At 40.9% G+C, this 17,747-nt stretch overlaps 1 protein-coding gene across 1 annotated transcript; it reads right to left on the bottom strand.

The window, feature by feature from the left end:
- Positions 1–3,054: 3,054 nt before the first annotated feature.
- On the bottom strand, positions 3,055–6,710 carry LOC311266577 (RING finger protein 228-like). Its single transcript, XM_084368996.1, has one exon. It carries the CDS (start codon positions 6,387–6,389, stop codon positions 5,739–5,741), a length of 651 nt encoding a protein of 216 aa, XP_084225122.1. The 5' UTR covers positions 6,390–6,710; the 3' UTR covers positions 3,055–5,738.
- Positions 6,711–17,747: the final 11,037 nt, after the last annotated feature.

Raw genomic sequence — 17,747 nt, forward strand, 5'->3', positions numbered from 1 at the left:
ACTGATATTTTCTTACCACCTGCTGTCAGAGCTTACCCAGAATCCAATGATATCCAAATTTCATCCAAGACATTTGTCATAACAAAAGCTTTTATCATGCTTTACTGCAATTAAATAACATAAAAGCTGCCGTACTGCTGTGTATCGCTCATCTTTAATTGATTCAGGGGCCGTAAGAGCTGTGCACAGGGCTGTCAGTTGTTTGTGGATTGTTTTCTAACAAAGTTTGGAGTTACAGTGCGGTGAAAGTTTCCCTTCCTCCCAACTGTCAGTCTCACTCACCACTATTTTTGGCCTCAGCTCTTTGTACGTCTCCCTCAGCCTGTCCCTTCTGTCCTCGTTTCTTTTCCAGTTGAGTTCCGTCCTCCCATTTGTTCCTGTCAGTACAGGATGATGAAGGAGAAGAGGGTGAGATCCGGATGAGGAAGACGTGTAGGTGTGTAGGAGACAGATGGAGGAAGAGTAGCTGCAGCCAGTAAACTGGGGGAGGACAGTCCTCTGTCCATCTCAACCACTATGGTTAATCGGATTATTAGCTAATTTGATCCACCCGTTAACAAAACAAAAACACACATTACAACAAACTAACTACTGCACTATTATTTAGAGGCTATTATATTGTATTTTTGTGCTTCACTACATTTATTTAATAACTTTAGTTACTAGTTACTTTGAAGATTAAGTTTCAGAAATACAAAATGTAATCATAAATAATTATGACGTAATAATATAGATTAAATAAAACTTGATTGATCAATTTGCTAATTTTTGATTATATTTTGATAACTACTTCTGTATTGTACTATTGTCTGTATTACTCTTTATTTTCGGCCTACACTGTAAAATCTGACAACGTGACTTTACTTAAAAAAATTAAAGAAACCAATTACCCCCAAATTACCAAGTAAAGTAGACTAATCATTTTAAGATGTTAAAACTTTTGAGCTCGTACAACTTAAATGTAATAGTCTACTTTACTTGATAATTCTGAGGTAATCAGTTTCCTGACTTTTTAAAAAATAAAGTCAACATTTAAAATTTACTCTATAATCTTCTTTATAACTGAACTAGTATGATTTATTAAGTGAGAACCAGAGTGGTGCTGCAACTAATGATTATTTTCATTAGCTTTATTTCAATATCAATTAATCGATCAGTTGTTTGGTTATAAAATGTCAGAAAATGGTGAAAGATGTCGATCGGTGTTTCCCAAAGCCCAAGATGATGCTCTCAAATGTCTTACAACAGATAGAGGAGTAAAGAAAGCAGAAATTATTAACATCAAAGAAGCTGGAAACAGAATTTTGACTATTTGGTTCATAAACAATGACACAAACTGATGAATTGATTATCAAAATAGAGAGAATAATTAAGTAGTTGAGAACTAATCGATTGGTTGTTGCCGCTTTAAATTAGAGGCAGCAACATCACAAACTAGATTTCTATATGATTATAATGATTGTTTTTTTTAAAGTAATTACATTGCATGTTTCATCTTTTCCTTTGCTGCATTCTCACTTTTGTACAGCAGAGGGAATCGGTGAGTATCTGATCTTTAATGAGGGCTTTGCTCTGAACTCCATAATGCTCTTTGTTTCAACTTGACAGAGAGACGATCCAACAGAGTTTTTATGTGAGCTCTCAAGACAAAGGAAACTCTTCTTCTTGGACATCTGAAGAGGGACACGATAAAAGTGAACTGTCTCGGTAAGCCGTGTTTGACACTTTGACCCCGGACATTGATCCCATCTCGCTGCTCTTTGGAGTGTTTGCATGCTTGTTAGGCCATATGTCTGTACAGACGTACTCTCACAAATACATGCACGCAAACATAAAGACTCATGCCTTTTCCCCTCTCATGAACACACGCTCGGGCACAAACATCCACACGAGCATGTGATCACATGACGGGCTGGAGAGTGTACAGACTGCAGAGTGGTGATAATCGCTTTCCTCGGGCTATGTCTTTGAGGTCATCTTGATGGGACGCAGAGCATCAGTGGGCAGATGTTGTGAGCAAAACGGACACTTTCATCTCCTCTGTGAAATACGTGTGTCCAATGTGATAATGACACGAGGACACACTTTGCACACACTTGAAGGAGAGACACAGGAAGAGAGGAAATGTATGCCTGAACTGTCTGTTTGTGTGTGACCCCGGCCTCCCTGGCTGTACCTTTGGGATCCACCTATGACAAGCTCTGATCAGTATCATGTGACTTGTTGGGTATTTACTTAATTATATGCTTCCTTTATGTTCTCGCTGCTCTCAAAGAGACTTCCACGCACTGAAAAGACCCAGATTAGAAAGCTTTGATAAAATATTTGTGTTTTTTTCAAGAGATGGCCCAACAAGACATCCCAGTCTTTTCAAAGTAAAACAAGTAAACTAATAACTTTTGAGCCCCTGGCTGATTATGAAGCCCCTCGACATCCAGTTGGACTTATAGGGGGAAAAAAGGAGGGGGTTGTGTGGGGATTAGGGAACAAAAGGATCCTTCTCTGTCATCAAAGAGGATCTGCTCCCAACTCATCCCCTGCTCTGTGGCGACAGCTTTTTATTTTTCGGGGAGAGGGGAGTGACGGCTGCAGGGAGGGAGGAGGGAGGGCGGACTATAGCGAGAGAGTTTGATGGCAGGGGATGCCGATTTCAAAGTAATCTTTAACTTTAAGCCCTGCAGTCCCTGTGAAACGAAGCCTCTCTCTGCCCCAGACACAGTGTTGCCTATGGCTCCCAGTGGAAGCCTGCCACCCCTCCTTTTCTCTCAAGCTTTTGTCACGGTGGCATTTAAGTGGCATTACTCGACGACTGGATGACCAAATGAAGGAGTCCCTTTGAGAGAGCTGAAAGAGATGGTTTTTAGCCCTTGAGACCAGTGTCGCCTCTTAAAACAACACTAAGCGCAGATAAATACCCGCTGTGTTATTGGGATACAGATAAACTAAATGGAGACATCTTGAATCATAACTGAGAGCACTGACAACATCGTGTTTAGGAAATGAGAACAGTATGTGATTGTGGCCTGATGTATATAAAAAACAAATCCACAGAAATTCAATTAACCTTCATTTTATTGCACACTTCCCCGTAACCTGAGACCAGGGCGGAGACCAACTCATTACTGGAGTTCGCACCTCCTCGCAGTTTATATGACTTTGGAAAACAAACTTAAGCCCATCAGATGATTTAAAACCCCTAGGAGGTCATCTGCACCTCCATTGTCTCACTACTTTACAGCATTACTTATTTCAGGCCCCCTACCCCAAAGTTATTTCTCTCATCTTGTGAAGGCTCATGTCCCCTCAGGTGATTGGCCGGGGGAACCCCTGCTGGCCTGGTCCACCGCAGGGAGTCAATGTAATCACACAGAGGTGCTTATGGGGTAAAAAAAGGTCCTTTCATTGGCACAATCGGTCAGTCATATATCCGTCACATACCAACAGCTCGACATATACATACATATGCACCTGCTTGCACAGTAGCACCTTATAAAATCTGTCATATAAATAATGTCAGTCAGCAGGAAACAGCTGTAGGAGGTGAGACAGGGAGGATCCTGCTGCAGTGTTTCCATTAGTGAGACCAGTTAAAGTGCTTGTTCAATGATTTTAAAGGAACAGTTGACCACAAAATTAACATTTAGCCATTATCTAGTCAACTAGTTTATAGTTTTATATTTTTTTAGGGATTCTTTTAACATTATAAACAGAATGTGAAGATACAACAATGTTGACACTATGTCAAAGACTATGTATGTATGTATGTATGACTATGTGTTGTGGAGAGGTCTACTAAAGTTAGCATGCTAACCAGCAAAGACCAGCAGTTGTCAGTTACCTTTGGTGATATTCTGCACCAATGTTTTTGGAGCTATATTCTGACCATATTGTACAAATTACACCTTTTGAAACACAAAACAAATCAAAACAAAACAAAACAACAAAAAAACCCCCAAAACTAAGATGGCTCCATAATCCAAACCTCCAGTTGTTTTAAAAAGACATTGTTTATAAGCTGAAATCTTTACTTTAGCTTCTAGGCTAAAAGCGTTTGCTAGCACCAAGTCTGATGTGGGTGGACGAGCTCAACCGCATGTCGAGGGTGTTAAAAACGTCATTTCAGATCAATTTGGGATCTCAAGGGTTCAGGTGACATGGTATTACACTGGACAAGCTGTGTGGAGCCCAGTTTTTTTATTTTTTGGCTTGTTTTTTTTACATTTTACAACAAGTCCCCATCTACTTCAGTTGTTTCCAAGAATGCTGCAACGCTGTTTTGCTGTGAAGCTCCAGAAATGTTTTGTGGATTTCAAAACTTCACCCAACTTTCAGTCAGCATAGGGGTGAGTAGATAATGATTGATTTTTCATTTTTGGGCAAACTTATCCTTTAAAGTGCTCTTTCAATAGTTTTAAAGGAACAGTTCACCCAAAATAGAAACTTCGGTCATTATCTGAAGAAGATGGGGACCCCCCCAAAAAAATGGCTCCATACAGCTCATCCTGTCTAATCCAAATCTCCAATTGATTTTAAAAATACATTAGTTACGGCCTTTATTAAGCTGAAATCCTCACTGTAGCTGCTAAGCTAAAAGCGTCAGCGAGCAACCCGTTTGACGTGTGTGCATTAGCGTGACTGCAATCAATACAATTTAGGAGCTCTTGGCTTCCAGAGACTTGGAATACAGCTTATGATCTGTATGGAGCCATTTTATGTCTTTTTCTATTGTTTTTCTTAAGTTTTCAAAGCAAGTCCCCATCTACTTGAGTTGTTCAGGAGAATGCTGCTACGCTGTTTTGCTGTGAAGCCCCGGATATCTTTTATGGACAACAAAACTTTACCTGCACATTCATCGGCATGAGTAGATAATGACAAAATGTTCCTTTTTGGGTGAATTTATCCTTTAAGCCTTCTTGACATCCCTGTAGGTTATTACAGACAAACAAGCAAGGACTGCAGGCTGAAGTGCATTTAAAGAATAAAGGATGACTGTAGAGTTGCATACAAAAGGCTCATTCTGTAAGGTAAGCAAACAATACATAGGACTTTGTATCCAGACTTATCATATAGTTGTTGACTTTTACTCTATTTGCTGTAGACACAGTGTGAATGCTTCATGTACCATGGAGCGTACAAGTTTTGCTAGAGCCGTAGTGCTCATACATACAACCGTCCATTCAGGTCAGATTAGGTCTTTTTCACAGCAGACATTTTGACTTGTCTCAGCAGAAACAAGCACAGATGCTACTGGCTCTGTTCTGTTGAGTATCAAAGCAAGTCGTGACAGTGAGCTGACACTGAAGCAGCTAAATGGAATTCAGCCATCATTAATTATATTGTTTATACCTGTCTGATATTCTACTCAGTGACACCTGTCCCCTATGTTCATTCACAGATACTTGGAAGTGTAAACCACTGGTTCTCAAACATTATTCGAGTAAAGGACCCCTCAACTGACCCAGATTAGGACACTACTTGGTAAGATTTTGTTTTTAAATGTGTTAACAGGAAGTGTATGAAACCATTGACCAACATATTCAAACACTCAGTCATAGTGTTATTTATGGATTGAGTTATAGTGACAATAAATTATTTCTATTTTTGCAGGGGCCCCCCCTGGGACCCCTTCAGGGACCAGTGGGGATCCCCAGACCCTACTTTGAGAACCAAAGGTTGACATAACACATTGACATATATAAGCAGATTTCCCTCAGGCTGAGCGTGTGTTTCCCAGACAATCACATTACATAAGTAAGAGAGCTGAAGCTGCTCGTGTCCGAGTCAGGTCGGTATTTTAACATGCACATCAACCAGGTGAGAATGAGCGACAACAGCGCGAGAACACTGGCCACAAACAGGCACACGACTCCGACGGCCGGCGTCGTGTGGTCGAAGTTGTGCACAAAGATGAGGCCCAGAAATAAGAGCACCACCATGGACAGGAAGGAGAATATGGCGCACACGCAGCCGGTCGCGAACGCAACTTGTTTGCACGTCTGACTGCAGCTGTCGTCGTCTGAAGACCCGGCCGGACCTGTCCGCACGTCTGTGCGTGACGAGCTCAGAGGCTCGTGCGTTTTAAGCGGGAGCGCCGCGGTCAGTGCGGTGTTGTCCGGGAGCTTGTGAACCCGATATTCCGGCACCGGAGTCCGGTGTCGACACACGGGGCAGCCGATTCTCCATCCTCGGCCCTCCCGGGAGTGCAGGGCGTCGAGGCACTCCTGGCAGAAGGTGTGGGAGCAGCCCAGCTGTTTGGGAGTGCGGCGGTCCAGGTCGTAGTAGTTGTAGCAGATCTTACACTCGTATTCCTCGCTGGGAAACGAATCTGCGGCGTCAGACGGAGCAGAGTCACGATCCTCCCCGGTGCCGATCGCCTCCTCCTCCGCCATGTTCAGTGTGAACGGGCTGCAGGAAACAGCGTGATCTTACATTGATGATCAAATTCCCAGAGCGCAGTGACAGATGTTACCGGAGGAGAAAATGCTCGGCTGGTGATTAAAGTGAGAACAACTCTCAATCTGCGTGCGTTTCCCGGTATGATTCAGTCCCGTTAGGTGTCGTTGCTCTATCCGGTTGCGCGATCACACACTTGTTGTGTAACCCGGCCCGGGGCTCAACCCGTGGACCGCAGGGAGAGGAGCCAACTCATCCTGATCATGTTACCAGAACAAAACCCAAACAAATCCAGTCGATACACTCGTTCAAATTGATTCCCCCAGCTCGGTGTGTGCCACCTGGATGGCCTGTCACAAGTGTGGGTCATGTGGATAAGGTGGGTTTAATGGGCCTATTTTACCGTATAATTATAATTTAGCGCCCGCAGCGACAGTGAGGTGCGCCGTGTTCTTCAGCACCACAGGCCGTGGACAGCTCCGAGCACCGCGGCCAGCTGTGACACCTCCAGCTGCAGCTCAGCACCGCTCAGGTTCTCATAGACTTAAATACAGAGAGGGAAGGTAGCTAAGTACAGTTCCTCAGGTATTGAAGTTAAATACAAATTTCAGGAACTTGCACTAGAGTATGTCAATTTACAGTTACTTAATACCTCCAAAATATGTTTGGATAAACATGTCCACTAAGACAAGGGGTGGAGACCAACTCATTACTGGAGTTCGCACCTCCTCGCAGTTTATATGACTTTGGAAAACAAACTTAAGCCCATCAGATGATTTAAAACCCCTAGGAGGTCATCTGCACCTCCATTGTCTCACTACTTTAACACTACTTACTTCAGGCCCCCTACCCCAAAGTTATTTCTCTCATCTTGTGAAGGCTCACGTCCCCTCAGGTGATTGGCCGGGGGAACCCCTGCTGGCCTGGTCCACCGCAGGGAGTCAGTGAAATCACACAGAGGTGCTTATGGGGTAAAAAAAATGTCCTTTCATTGGCACAATCGGTCGATCATATATATGTCACATACCAACAGCTCGACATATACATACATATGCACCTGCTTGCACAGTAGCACCTTATAAAATCTGTCATATAAATAATGTCAGTCAGCAGGAAACAGCTGTAGGAGGTGAGACGGGGAGGATCCTGCTGCAGTGTTTCCATTAGTGAGACCAGTTAAAGTGCTCGTTCAATGATTTTAAAGGAACAGTTGACCACAAAATTAAACATTTAACCATTATCTAGTCAACCCCAAGCTGTAAGGAAGTTGGGTGAAGATTCATAGTCCACAAAACATTTCAGTATGGAGCTTCACAGCGAGACAGTGTTAACAGCCTTCTCCTGATCGTTGATGGGGACTTGTTTTAAAGGAACAATTTCCTGTTTTTTGAGATTTTTTAACATTATGAATAAACTGAGTGTGAAGAAACAACAATGTTGATATTATGTCGAAGACGTCTATGTATTGTGTTGTGGAGAGGTCTACTAAAGTCAGCGTGCTAATTCCAGAAATGTTTTGTGGATTTCAAAACTTCACCCAACTTTCAATCAGCATGGGGGTGAGGAGATAATGATTGATTTTTCATTTTTGGGCAAACTTATCCTTTAAAGTGCTCTTTCAATAGTTTTAAAGGAACGGTTCACCCAAATAGAAACTTCAGTCATTATCTGAAGCGGATGGGGAATTTGGGGTGAATTTATCCTTTAAGCCTTCTTGACATCCCTGTACGTTATTACAGACAAACAAGCAAGGACTTGAGGCTGAAGTGCAGTTAAAGAATAAAGGATGACTGTAGAGTTGCATACAAAAGGCTCTTTCTGTAAGGTAAGCAAACAATACGTAGGACTTTGTATCCAGACTTATCATATAGTTGTTGGCTTTTACTGTATTTGCTTAGTGTGAATGCTTCATGTACCATGGAGCGTACAAGTTTTGCTAGAGCCGTAGTGCTCATACATACAACCCTCCATTCAGGTCAGATTAGGTCTTTTTCACAGCAGACATTTTGACTTGTCTCAGCAGAAACAAGCACAGATGTTACTGGCTCTGTTCTGTTGAGTATCAAAGCAAGTCGTGACAGTGAGCTGACACTGAAGCAGCTAAATGGAATTCAGCCATCATTAATTATATTGTTTATACCTGTCAGATATTCTACTCAGTGACACCTGTCCACTATGTTCATTCACAGATACTTGGAAGTGTAAACCACTGGTTCTCAAACATTATTCGAGTAAAGCCACGTCTGTGCGTTGCCCTTTTAGTGGGAGCGCCGCGGTCAGTGCGGTGTTGTCCGGGAGCTTGTGAACCCGATATTCCGGCACCGGAGTCCGGTGTCGACACACGGGGCAGCCGATTCTCCATCCTCGGCCCTCCCGGGAGTGCAGGGCGTCGAGGCACTCCTGGCAGAAGGTGTGGGAGCAGCCCAGCTGTTTGGGAGTGCGGCGGTCCAGGTCGTAGTAGTTGTAGCAGATCTTACACTCGTATTCCTCGCTGGGAAACGAATCTGCGGCGTCAGGCGGAGCAGAGTCACGATCCTCCCCGGTGCCGATCGCCTCCTCCTCCGCCATGTTCAGTGTGAACGGGCTGCAGGAAACAGCGTGATCTTACATTGATGATCAAATTCCCAGAGCGCAGTGAGAGATGTTACCGGAAGAGAAAATGCTCGGCTGGTGATTAAAGTACGATTTCCGGTATGATTCAGTCCCGTCAGAGCCAACTCATCCTGATCGTGTTACCAGAACAAAACCCAAACAAATCCAGTCGATACACTCGTTCAAATTGATTCCCCCAGCTCGGTGTGTGCCACCTGGATGGCCCGTCACAAGTGTGGGTCATGTGGCTAAGGTGGGTTTAATGGGCCTATTTTACCGTATAATTATAATTTAGCGCCCGCAGCGACAGTGAGGTGCGCCGTGTTCTTCAGCACCACAGGCCGTGGACAGCTCCGAGCACCGCGGCCAGCTGTGACACCTCCAGCTGCAGCTCAGCACCGCTCAGGTTCTCATAGACTCAAATACAGAGAGGGAAGGTAACTAAGTACAGTCGCTCAGGTATTGAAGTTAAATACCATTTTCAGCAACTTGCGCTTGAGAATGTCAGTTTACAGTTACTTAATTATTATTATTTGCCTCCAAAACAAATGTTCTACTTTTCCCACTGAGCATAAACACACCCAAAAGGTGTCAATTCTCTGGAGAGCCAGAATGAATTATTATTATTTTTTTCTTTTTACACCTTTTCAGCTTCAGTCACAGACGTCTGAAGATCTTCTTGTGGTTTGAAATTAGTGGATTCAAACCCGGAGTCTCAGCCTCAGTAGCCTGCATGAGGCATGCACTTTGCCAAGTGAGCTATTTATCAGCTTTGATAAATAATCTGTTGTGGTCATCCATCCTTCATCAGGTAGGCTGACGTTCCAAGGTTTGAGTTCATGGTATTTAATAAAGCTGATGAATAGCTCTCCTGGTAAAGTGCACGCCTCATGCAGGCGACTGAGGTTGAGGCTCAGGATTCAAATCCAGCTGGTAAAATTTGTCCGTCATAAAAACTTTAATTTTGAACCACAAGTTCTTCAGACGTCTCTGACTGAAGTTAAAAGGAGTCTTAAATTACATTGTAATTTTTTTTTAATTTTGAACCTGTAAGGATTTCACTTCAACATCAGTAGTAAACGTTGAAAAGACATCAGAAAAACTGGCTCTAGTCTCGTCTGCTGACGATAAATGCATGGATAAGTTTTTCCAAATCCTGCCGAGACATAAGTCCTTTTATCCTATATTTTTAAGATGATAGTAGACCGACTTTGTAATTGACTTAATGTGACTGCTGAAATTCAGGTCTGAGTCCATGATTACACCGAGGTTTCTGGCTGGGTTTGCAATTTTCAACATTACAGATTGAAGCTGAGCAGAGACTGTCGTTCTTCCTTGGCTCCAAAAACAATTATTTCAGTTTTATCTTTGTTTGATAAATAACCGCTCTCTATGATCATGTTTTAATTAGAACGTCATTATACGTTGGCTACATCTACAAAGACTGTTTGTCGACACAAAATCGATGAAATTTTAAAGATTTAGGCAGCTGTAGAGGCACCGTTATTGAAATTGTTGCCATGGCTCAGATACACCTGAACCACACTGCTGGAAAACAACTTAAAGGAGCAATATGTAGTTTTGGAGAAGAAATTCAAACTAAGAATTTTAATATTTACAATATTTATGAGGTAATAATACAAACTCAGAAGTATTTATCTTTTCCCTAACTGAATAAACAAGCTGTTCTCAGAGGAAAATAAGGTCCCCAGAACATTGTTTGAAGCTAGAGAGGTGGCAGGGTCCGCCACATATAAACAAAGTAAAACAGTATCAAAGTGTGTTGTCCTTTAAGGTCAGTTTGTTTATTCAGTTTATTCAGTCATGAAAACAAAAAAAAAGCTTGTTTATTTAGTTTGTTTAGGCATTAAAAAGTAAATCAATTAATAAATCAGTCAATGTCAATGAAGATCTCTCTTTCTTCCTCAAAACTACATAGTGCACCTTTAATGCTTTTAGCCAACAACATCTGCAGCATCTGAACAACTATAACCTTGCACATGTATAGATATTAATATAATGACAGCATAAAGAATAACACTAGAAAGACAAAAATGAGGAAAACTTGAATAAAACAAAGATAAAAGCATTGAAATCAGCAACTTGATACACATGATGACTGATCAGAAATGGGTCACCGATTCCAACGACTATTCACCTTTTAGTTTTTAGCAATGAGGAACACATAACAGTTGTTTGGCAGCGTGTTTGTCCGGGAGGGGAGAGCATCTCAGAGATATATGGAGCTGGCGATCCAGACAGGGCCTTTTATAAAACTGATCTAAATGACATGGGTAGCCAATGTAAGAAGGTAAAGTAGGAGTGATTAAAAAAAAAATCAAGTTTTGTGATATTTCCCCTTGTCAGACCTCCTCGTCTCTGGACTGACTGAGCATTAAAACCTCCTCTGCTTTACTGAGTACATGTCACGCAGCCAAGTTGTGGATTTCCATTCTGTCATGCAGTACATTATGTAACCGCCTCACTTCTTCACACATGAAAGCACAAAGAGAGAGCTTCATGATTTGAACTAATCTGTCTTCAGACAACTTCAACATGAAAGCCAGATCAAATAAATAAATAAAATGTTGTCATGGTGTCAGAAGGTCAGACTACTTGTGTCCCCTGTAAACCGGGCTAACATGTGCCCTCTTGTGGCTGAATGTATGCGTGCATGTTTGCCATATGTCACTGTGTGTATGCAGGGTGAGGTCTTGGCATATTGTGTCTAACTGGATAACAATGCAATGAATCGCATTTTATCGGTGTAGTGAGTGTAATGAGTTCCAGTTACTAATGAAAGCAGAATAATCAGATTACAGACTTTGAAGGTACTTGCCTCTTTTTAAAAAGCATGCTGGGAATGAGAAAAACAGTCTGTGACATAGGGGGCAGAGTAATTGTCATGTTAATCATGGAATTAATGCTGAATTTATGTCCTGATGAAGACTCTTCCGAGTCGAAGCACGTTGGTTTATCCACGATTCAGTTAAGGACTTTTATAATTGATATCAGAGCGCCTCAGTTAATGGACCTCCAGTCACTCCTTTTTCTTTTAATCGACCGCTGGCCATTCCTTGAAGAGCACTTTTATTCGACTTCATCATCGTTCCTGGACGAAGTGCAGCCCTCCCCATATTTCTTCACAAGTAATCAAATGTAATCAGGTATGTAAATGCAGAATGCCACAGGAGGTTTGATGAAATAAAAACTGAATATCTGCAAAGACAAACGTAGCCAAGATGATTTTTTAAAAAGATTTCACCTTAGTTCCATATTTAACGCTATAAAAACAAGTGTCTGTCAAGAGATCTTTGACGTGTTTTATGCTATTTAATAAACAAAATCTATGGACGCACAATGTGTGAGCCTTGAAAATATGCAGTCGCCAAGGAACTACCGTAAGTGTGCTGACTTTTGTGATTTCAGAGCAAAGTAATACTCCGTCATCCTGCACATCTGACATCATTTTCCAACATAACCTGCCATGCAGGATTCTTCACAGTCGCAAACTTTACATAAATTTGCAGTGGACATGTCAGAATGATCTAAAACATATTATTGCTTTTCGTCAAAATGCATCCAGTTTCTTTGTGGGTAGCAGGAAATCTACACCAAGATGTTGTCACAACACCGGATAACATGTCTTTCTTCCATTAACACACACAAAGGCGTAGTATAGGACAGATTATAATCTCACAGGAGGTAAGGCTTCATGTTCATCATTGGACCATAAACTATTAGCTCACTGTTTCCACTCCTCGTTTTCAGAACCATTAATGAAGGTAACCCCGCATGCCCCGAGGCTGTGTGGTTACCAAATGCTCCGCTTCTCTTTTTCCTTTTCTCTGGCTCACCTGGGTTCACCTCACGGGCCTTTGTCATGATAACCGCTCTCAGTTTGAGCTCCCATTGAAGGAGTGTTGTGGGTCACATGTATTTGATAAGATCAAACGCATCAGAAAAACAGTCCCTCTTTCCTCTCCTTGCCTTGTAACAGTAACATCCCAAGGCTACTAATCACAGAGCGGATTTCCTTGTACTGAAGATGCAACGTTTCTCAGATGCTTATCTTAATGTCGGCCTGGCCTATTCTTCTAATCTGTTTCTTCTATTTCACACAATCTCCGCTCTTAAGTCTTTGTGATGTAAAGCTCTTTAAACCACCGAACCGCTGCAGGTGGATGAAGACAAACAAATCACACATAACCGACAATATATCACAAAAGAAAATAAAATCAGAGGCAGAACATTTATTTTGAGTCTTCCTGCTCACCTCTTTCTGTAAAACAAAGAGTGTGTTGTCTTTAATACATTGAGAATTCAAGTTACAAGAGGTTCAGTGTTTGAATGTAACTAAGTACATCTACTGAAGTACTGTACTTAAGTACAAATATGAGGTAGTTGTACTTAACTTGATTATTTACATTTTCTGCTACTTTATACTTCCACTCCGCTACATTTTGGAGGCAAATATTGAACTTTTTACTCCACTACTATTATTTAAAAGCCTCACTTATTAGTTACTTTGCAGATTATATGCTGCATCAGAGCCAAAGTAGTGCATTTTTAATTTAATTTATGTTATTGGCAATCAGATAAAAAAGAACAAAACACTGATTCTGACAATCAGAAAAATGCTGAATATCAGATCCAGTAATCGGTTGACCCAGAGTATACAGCAGAAGTGGAATGTAACTAAGTACATTTGCTCAAGTACGGTACTAAAGCACAATTTTGAGATATTTCCATTTTCTGCTGCTTTATACTTCCACTCGTATACAATTTGAAGGTAAATATTGTACTCTTACCCCACCAGGTTTATTTGATTACTTTAGTTAGCAGTTAGTGACTTTACCTCGAGGCTCTCAATCAATTTATAGGCACAAAAAAACAAAAAACAAACACTGATTACGTTAATCAGAAAAATGCAGAACATCAGATCTGATTATTGGCCAGGCTGATAATTGCTTGACCCCCCCAGTATATACATACTAAATTATATTTAAATGTGAATATATGTACTTTTACTTAAAAGTACTTATGTGTGTGTACTTGTGTACTTATATGTAACTCAGTTTTACTTGTACTTTTGATACTTAAGTATATTTTGTGCCAGGAAAAATTTGCTTTTGATATTTAGGTACATTTATTTTTCAAATACTTTAAGATTTTTTCCAAGTGCTCTTCTTATTGGTGACTTTCACTTTTACCAAAGTAATATTTTAACACGATATCTTTACTTTTACTCAAGTATGACTTTTGGGTACTTTGGTCAGATAAATGCAAGTACATCAGTACTTAGTGGTGCTCAGGATGGGTGCAGACTGGAGGTGTTTTGACTGACAGTCTCAGATTTTTTGATCTTGCTGTATGTATTTTATCACTTATAGTGTTTAATTAAGTATTTCTTTCAGTGACAATGTTTTACCCCTGCTTTTTTTTCATAATTTTTTTCATGTATTTTACTAAAGATGGTGCTTCCTCAGTTACTAATTTCCTGTTCTTGTCATTGCTGCCTGTGTGTGCTTGTGTGTGTTGTATAAAAAGTGCTATGCAAATAAAGTTTGATTGATTGATTGATATCATGAAATATTTGTTGCATAAAGCTTCCAGGTAGTGCACAATGCAAGTACAAAAACGATGAAAGCTAAGCTTTAAAGAAAACACCAGATGAAAATATACCAAACAAGCAAAACATACAAACATTAGGCTATATAAAACATATGAATAGTAACTATGGATACAGGTTAACGGTCATGGGTGCAAATAAAGTGACAGTATTTTGTCTTGTGTGATTGAATCCATCTTGTGTCTCATTTAACACATGGAAAACCTGACTAATAAAGGCCTTCAGACTGCAAATTGACCTCCGCTTTGTTTGGGAGCTGTGTCTGCATAACACGTGTCTCAGAAATACTACACTTTTTCCAAATCTGACTTGAGAATATCACAAAGAGAGAACTGGCCGCAGTAATCGTGCTCTGTGTCAAATCCTCGACTATAATTAGACCTCAGCGTAGAAACTCATATTACTGCGCAATTATTGAGAAATTCCCTGACAGCAGTCTCTCTGAGGACTATTAAAGGTTAAGCACATGCTGTTTTACAGCTGCCTGTTATCTTAACATACTAAAACCACAATATAAAGCCACTGAATAATGCAAATCAACTGAAGGTATCCATCAGTCTTGTCACTCTAAGCCAGAGCTCTGTGTCTCTCTGCTACAGTTACAGTTTTACAGCGAGGAATGCATGACCGACTGAAGTCGAAGCTTACGGTCAGATAATCGCTGTGATGATTCGATTGCCTACAAACGTCTATCTATATTTGATCTGATGCTGTAGAGTTAATCGTGAATGCAGCAGTATTCTGAGTCGCTCCAGGGAGAGCTCAAAAGGCCCTTTTTTCTTGACGCCGGCGAGGGCCTTATCTCTGCAAGGCTGCAGGCAAGATCAGAATTTTGCTATTAGGCGAATTTTATCTTAAGTGAACGCAGAGCAAATTACTGCTTTTTTTTTTAAATGTGTGAGCTTTCAGGGACGTATAGCCTCGAAAGCCCCCTCGGCTTATTCTGTGCATACGTCTGGTAAATGCAACACACTATTTCTTTTCGGGGCCATTTTGTTCTTTTATTTTTGATGCATTATGTCCAGCACCAACACCACCACCACCACCACCACAGCACATTTCTGTCTCAGCTTACTCCCACTAATTGATTTGACACGGTAGATCCAATATCCTTTTCATGATAGTCAAACTTTAGTATGATAACTTTCTTTCTCTCTCCCCCTCCCACCATTCCTTCTTTTATGGACGTATAATGTTTCCACATGTCCTCTGCGCCATTTTTTCCCCCCTACACGAAGTCTTATAGGAGGAATTAAAGTATATTGGGCCGCATGCTGTGGGATACTGCAATGAAAGCGGGGAGAAAAGTGACACTCTCCTGCTGTAAAGTTGGGATGAATTATCGTAAAACGTGGATTATTTAATAGGAAGACATCTTGAAAGTCTCAGATCAGACCATCAAAATGTTAATTTTTACTGTCACAACAGTAGCACCACCGCAACATCTGTCCCTGCTTATTGATAAACTTTTCTTGATCATCCTCTAGTGTTGACAAATCTGATGCTCGTCATTGAATTAACCTGCCAGACCTTCAGCCCCCTGATGATGCATCAGAGGTCATGAACCAGCCAGTGATTCATGCACGGCAGGTTGAGGAGGCCTCCAAACACATTCAGCCATGTGCTCTTATTCCTGAGGGGGAAAGGGGGCAAAAAATGTAGCGGTCTATTAAACACGCCCAATTATCATAATTATCACAACTCCACAAGCTTCAAGAAAAGTCAAATGATCCCTCATGTGGCTCTATGTGTCCATAATCGACCATTTGCACGGATGTGTTACACTGCCGTGTGGCTCGACCACGGGTCCGAGCAGCACCTATTGTTCGATTCGTGCAGCTATTAGATGACGGCGCGGAGCTGCTGAGCTGCTGGAACTCGTGGAGGAAAAAATAGATCCTCCTCTGCACGCTGATAATCGGCCGCATCCACGCCATGTTTGTCTCCTGACCTCCATTGTGTGCGGAGCGAAAAACCCTCCTGAACACTCAGATATGATTCTGGCGACTCAAGAAAATGAAGCATTGCCTTTTTTTTTTTTTTTTTTTGCGACGTTTTTGCTGCACACATGCACTTTTATATAAAATATTGACATTTTAATTACAAATCATGGCCTCGTTCACAAAGTGACGCACTTTAAATGCACTTAAATGCATTAAATCTCCTCTACTGTGCAATCACCATCATGTATTTTCACTGTTAACAAACAATAAAATGCTTTAAAAAAAACCATTTATCAGCAGCTGTTTATTGTAAAGTTGCAACTGATGTTCAGGACACTTTGTAAATGTTTAATACATCCTGTGTAGTTCATCTGTAACCATTAAACATGGACATTATGAGGTTGCAACTTATTTTTGGAGCCTACTCATGATTAATAAATTGTTTATGAAGAAGTTTATAAAGCAATAACTACCATGTTTATTATAAAGTGTTACCTAATTAAAGACAGAAGAGGAAAGTGACACATTATGATGCATTTAGGGCCTTTTGGATAATCGTTTAGTGCTATCTTTGTAATATTCTCACCTGTTTCTGTCGTTTTTAGTCCCTTTGCATAAAAACAGGCCTGATTAAAACTTTAATCGGTGGTGAATATTGTCCCACGTGCTGCTGCTGCTTCTCTGCGCAAAAATGAGTGCGCATGTGGAGCACCTGGGCGGCACCACGCAGTTAGTAATAAGTGCTCAGTAGCTATTTGACATGAACATCGCATCTCTGGGCCGTACGATGACATGTATGTCAATGACAATGACACACACACACACACACACACACACACACACACACACACACACACACATATAGATGTAAATAAATTCTGTTAATTATAAAGTGTTACCTAATAAAAACAGAAGGAGAAAGTCACAAACTACGATGCATTTGGGGCCTTTAAGATAATATGATAGATAATTATTTAGGGTAATTTAGGTAATATTCTCACCTGTTTCTGTCTTTGTGATTTTCTGTAACCCAATGCGAAAAAAATGACAGTTTTCAATCATTTCATTCCATTTGTCGTTTTAAAATGACACGTTAGTAAAAGCTATAATATTTTTACAAAAAAACACAGTAGGCTAATAAAGAATTTATAGAAAAACTGCTGCTATTGATAATAAAAACTCCAATA

This window comes from Pagrus pagrus (genome assembly GCF_965226575.1).
Source record: "Pagrus pagrus genome assembly, chromosome: 12".
NCBI lineage: Eukaryota > Metazoa > Chordata > Actinopteri > Spariformes > Sparidae > Pagrus > Pagrus pagrus.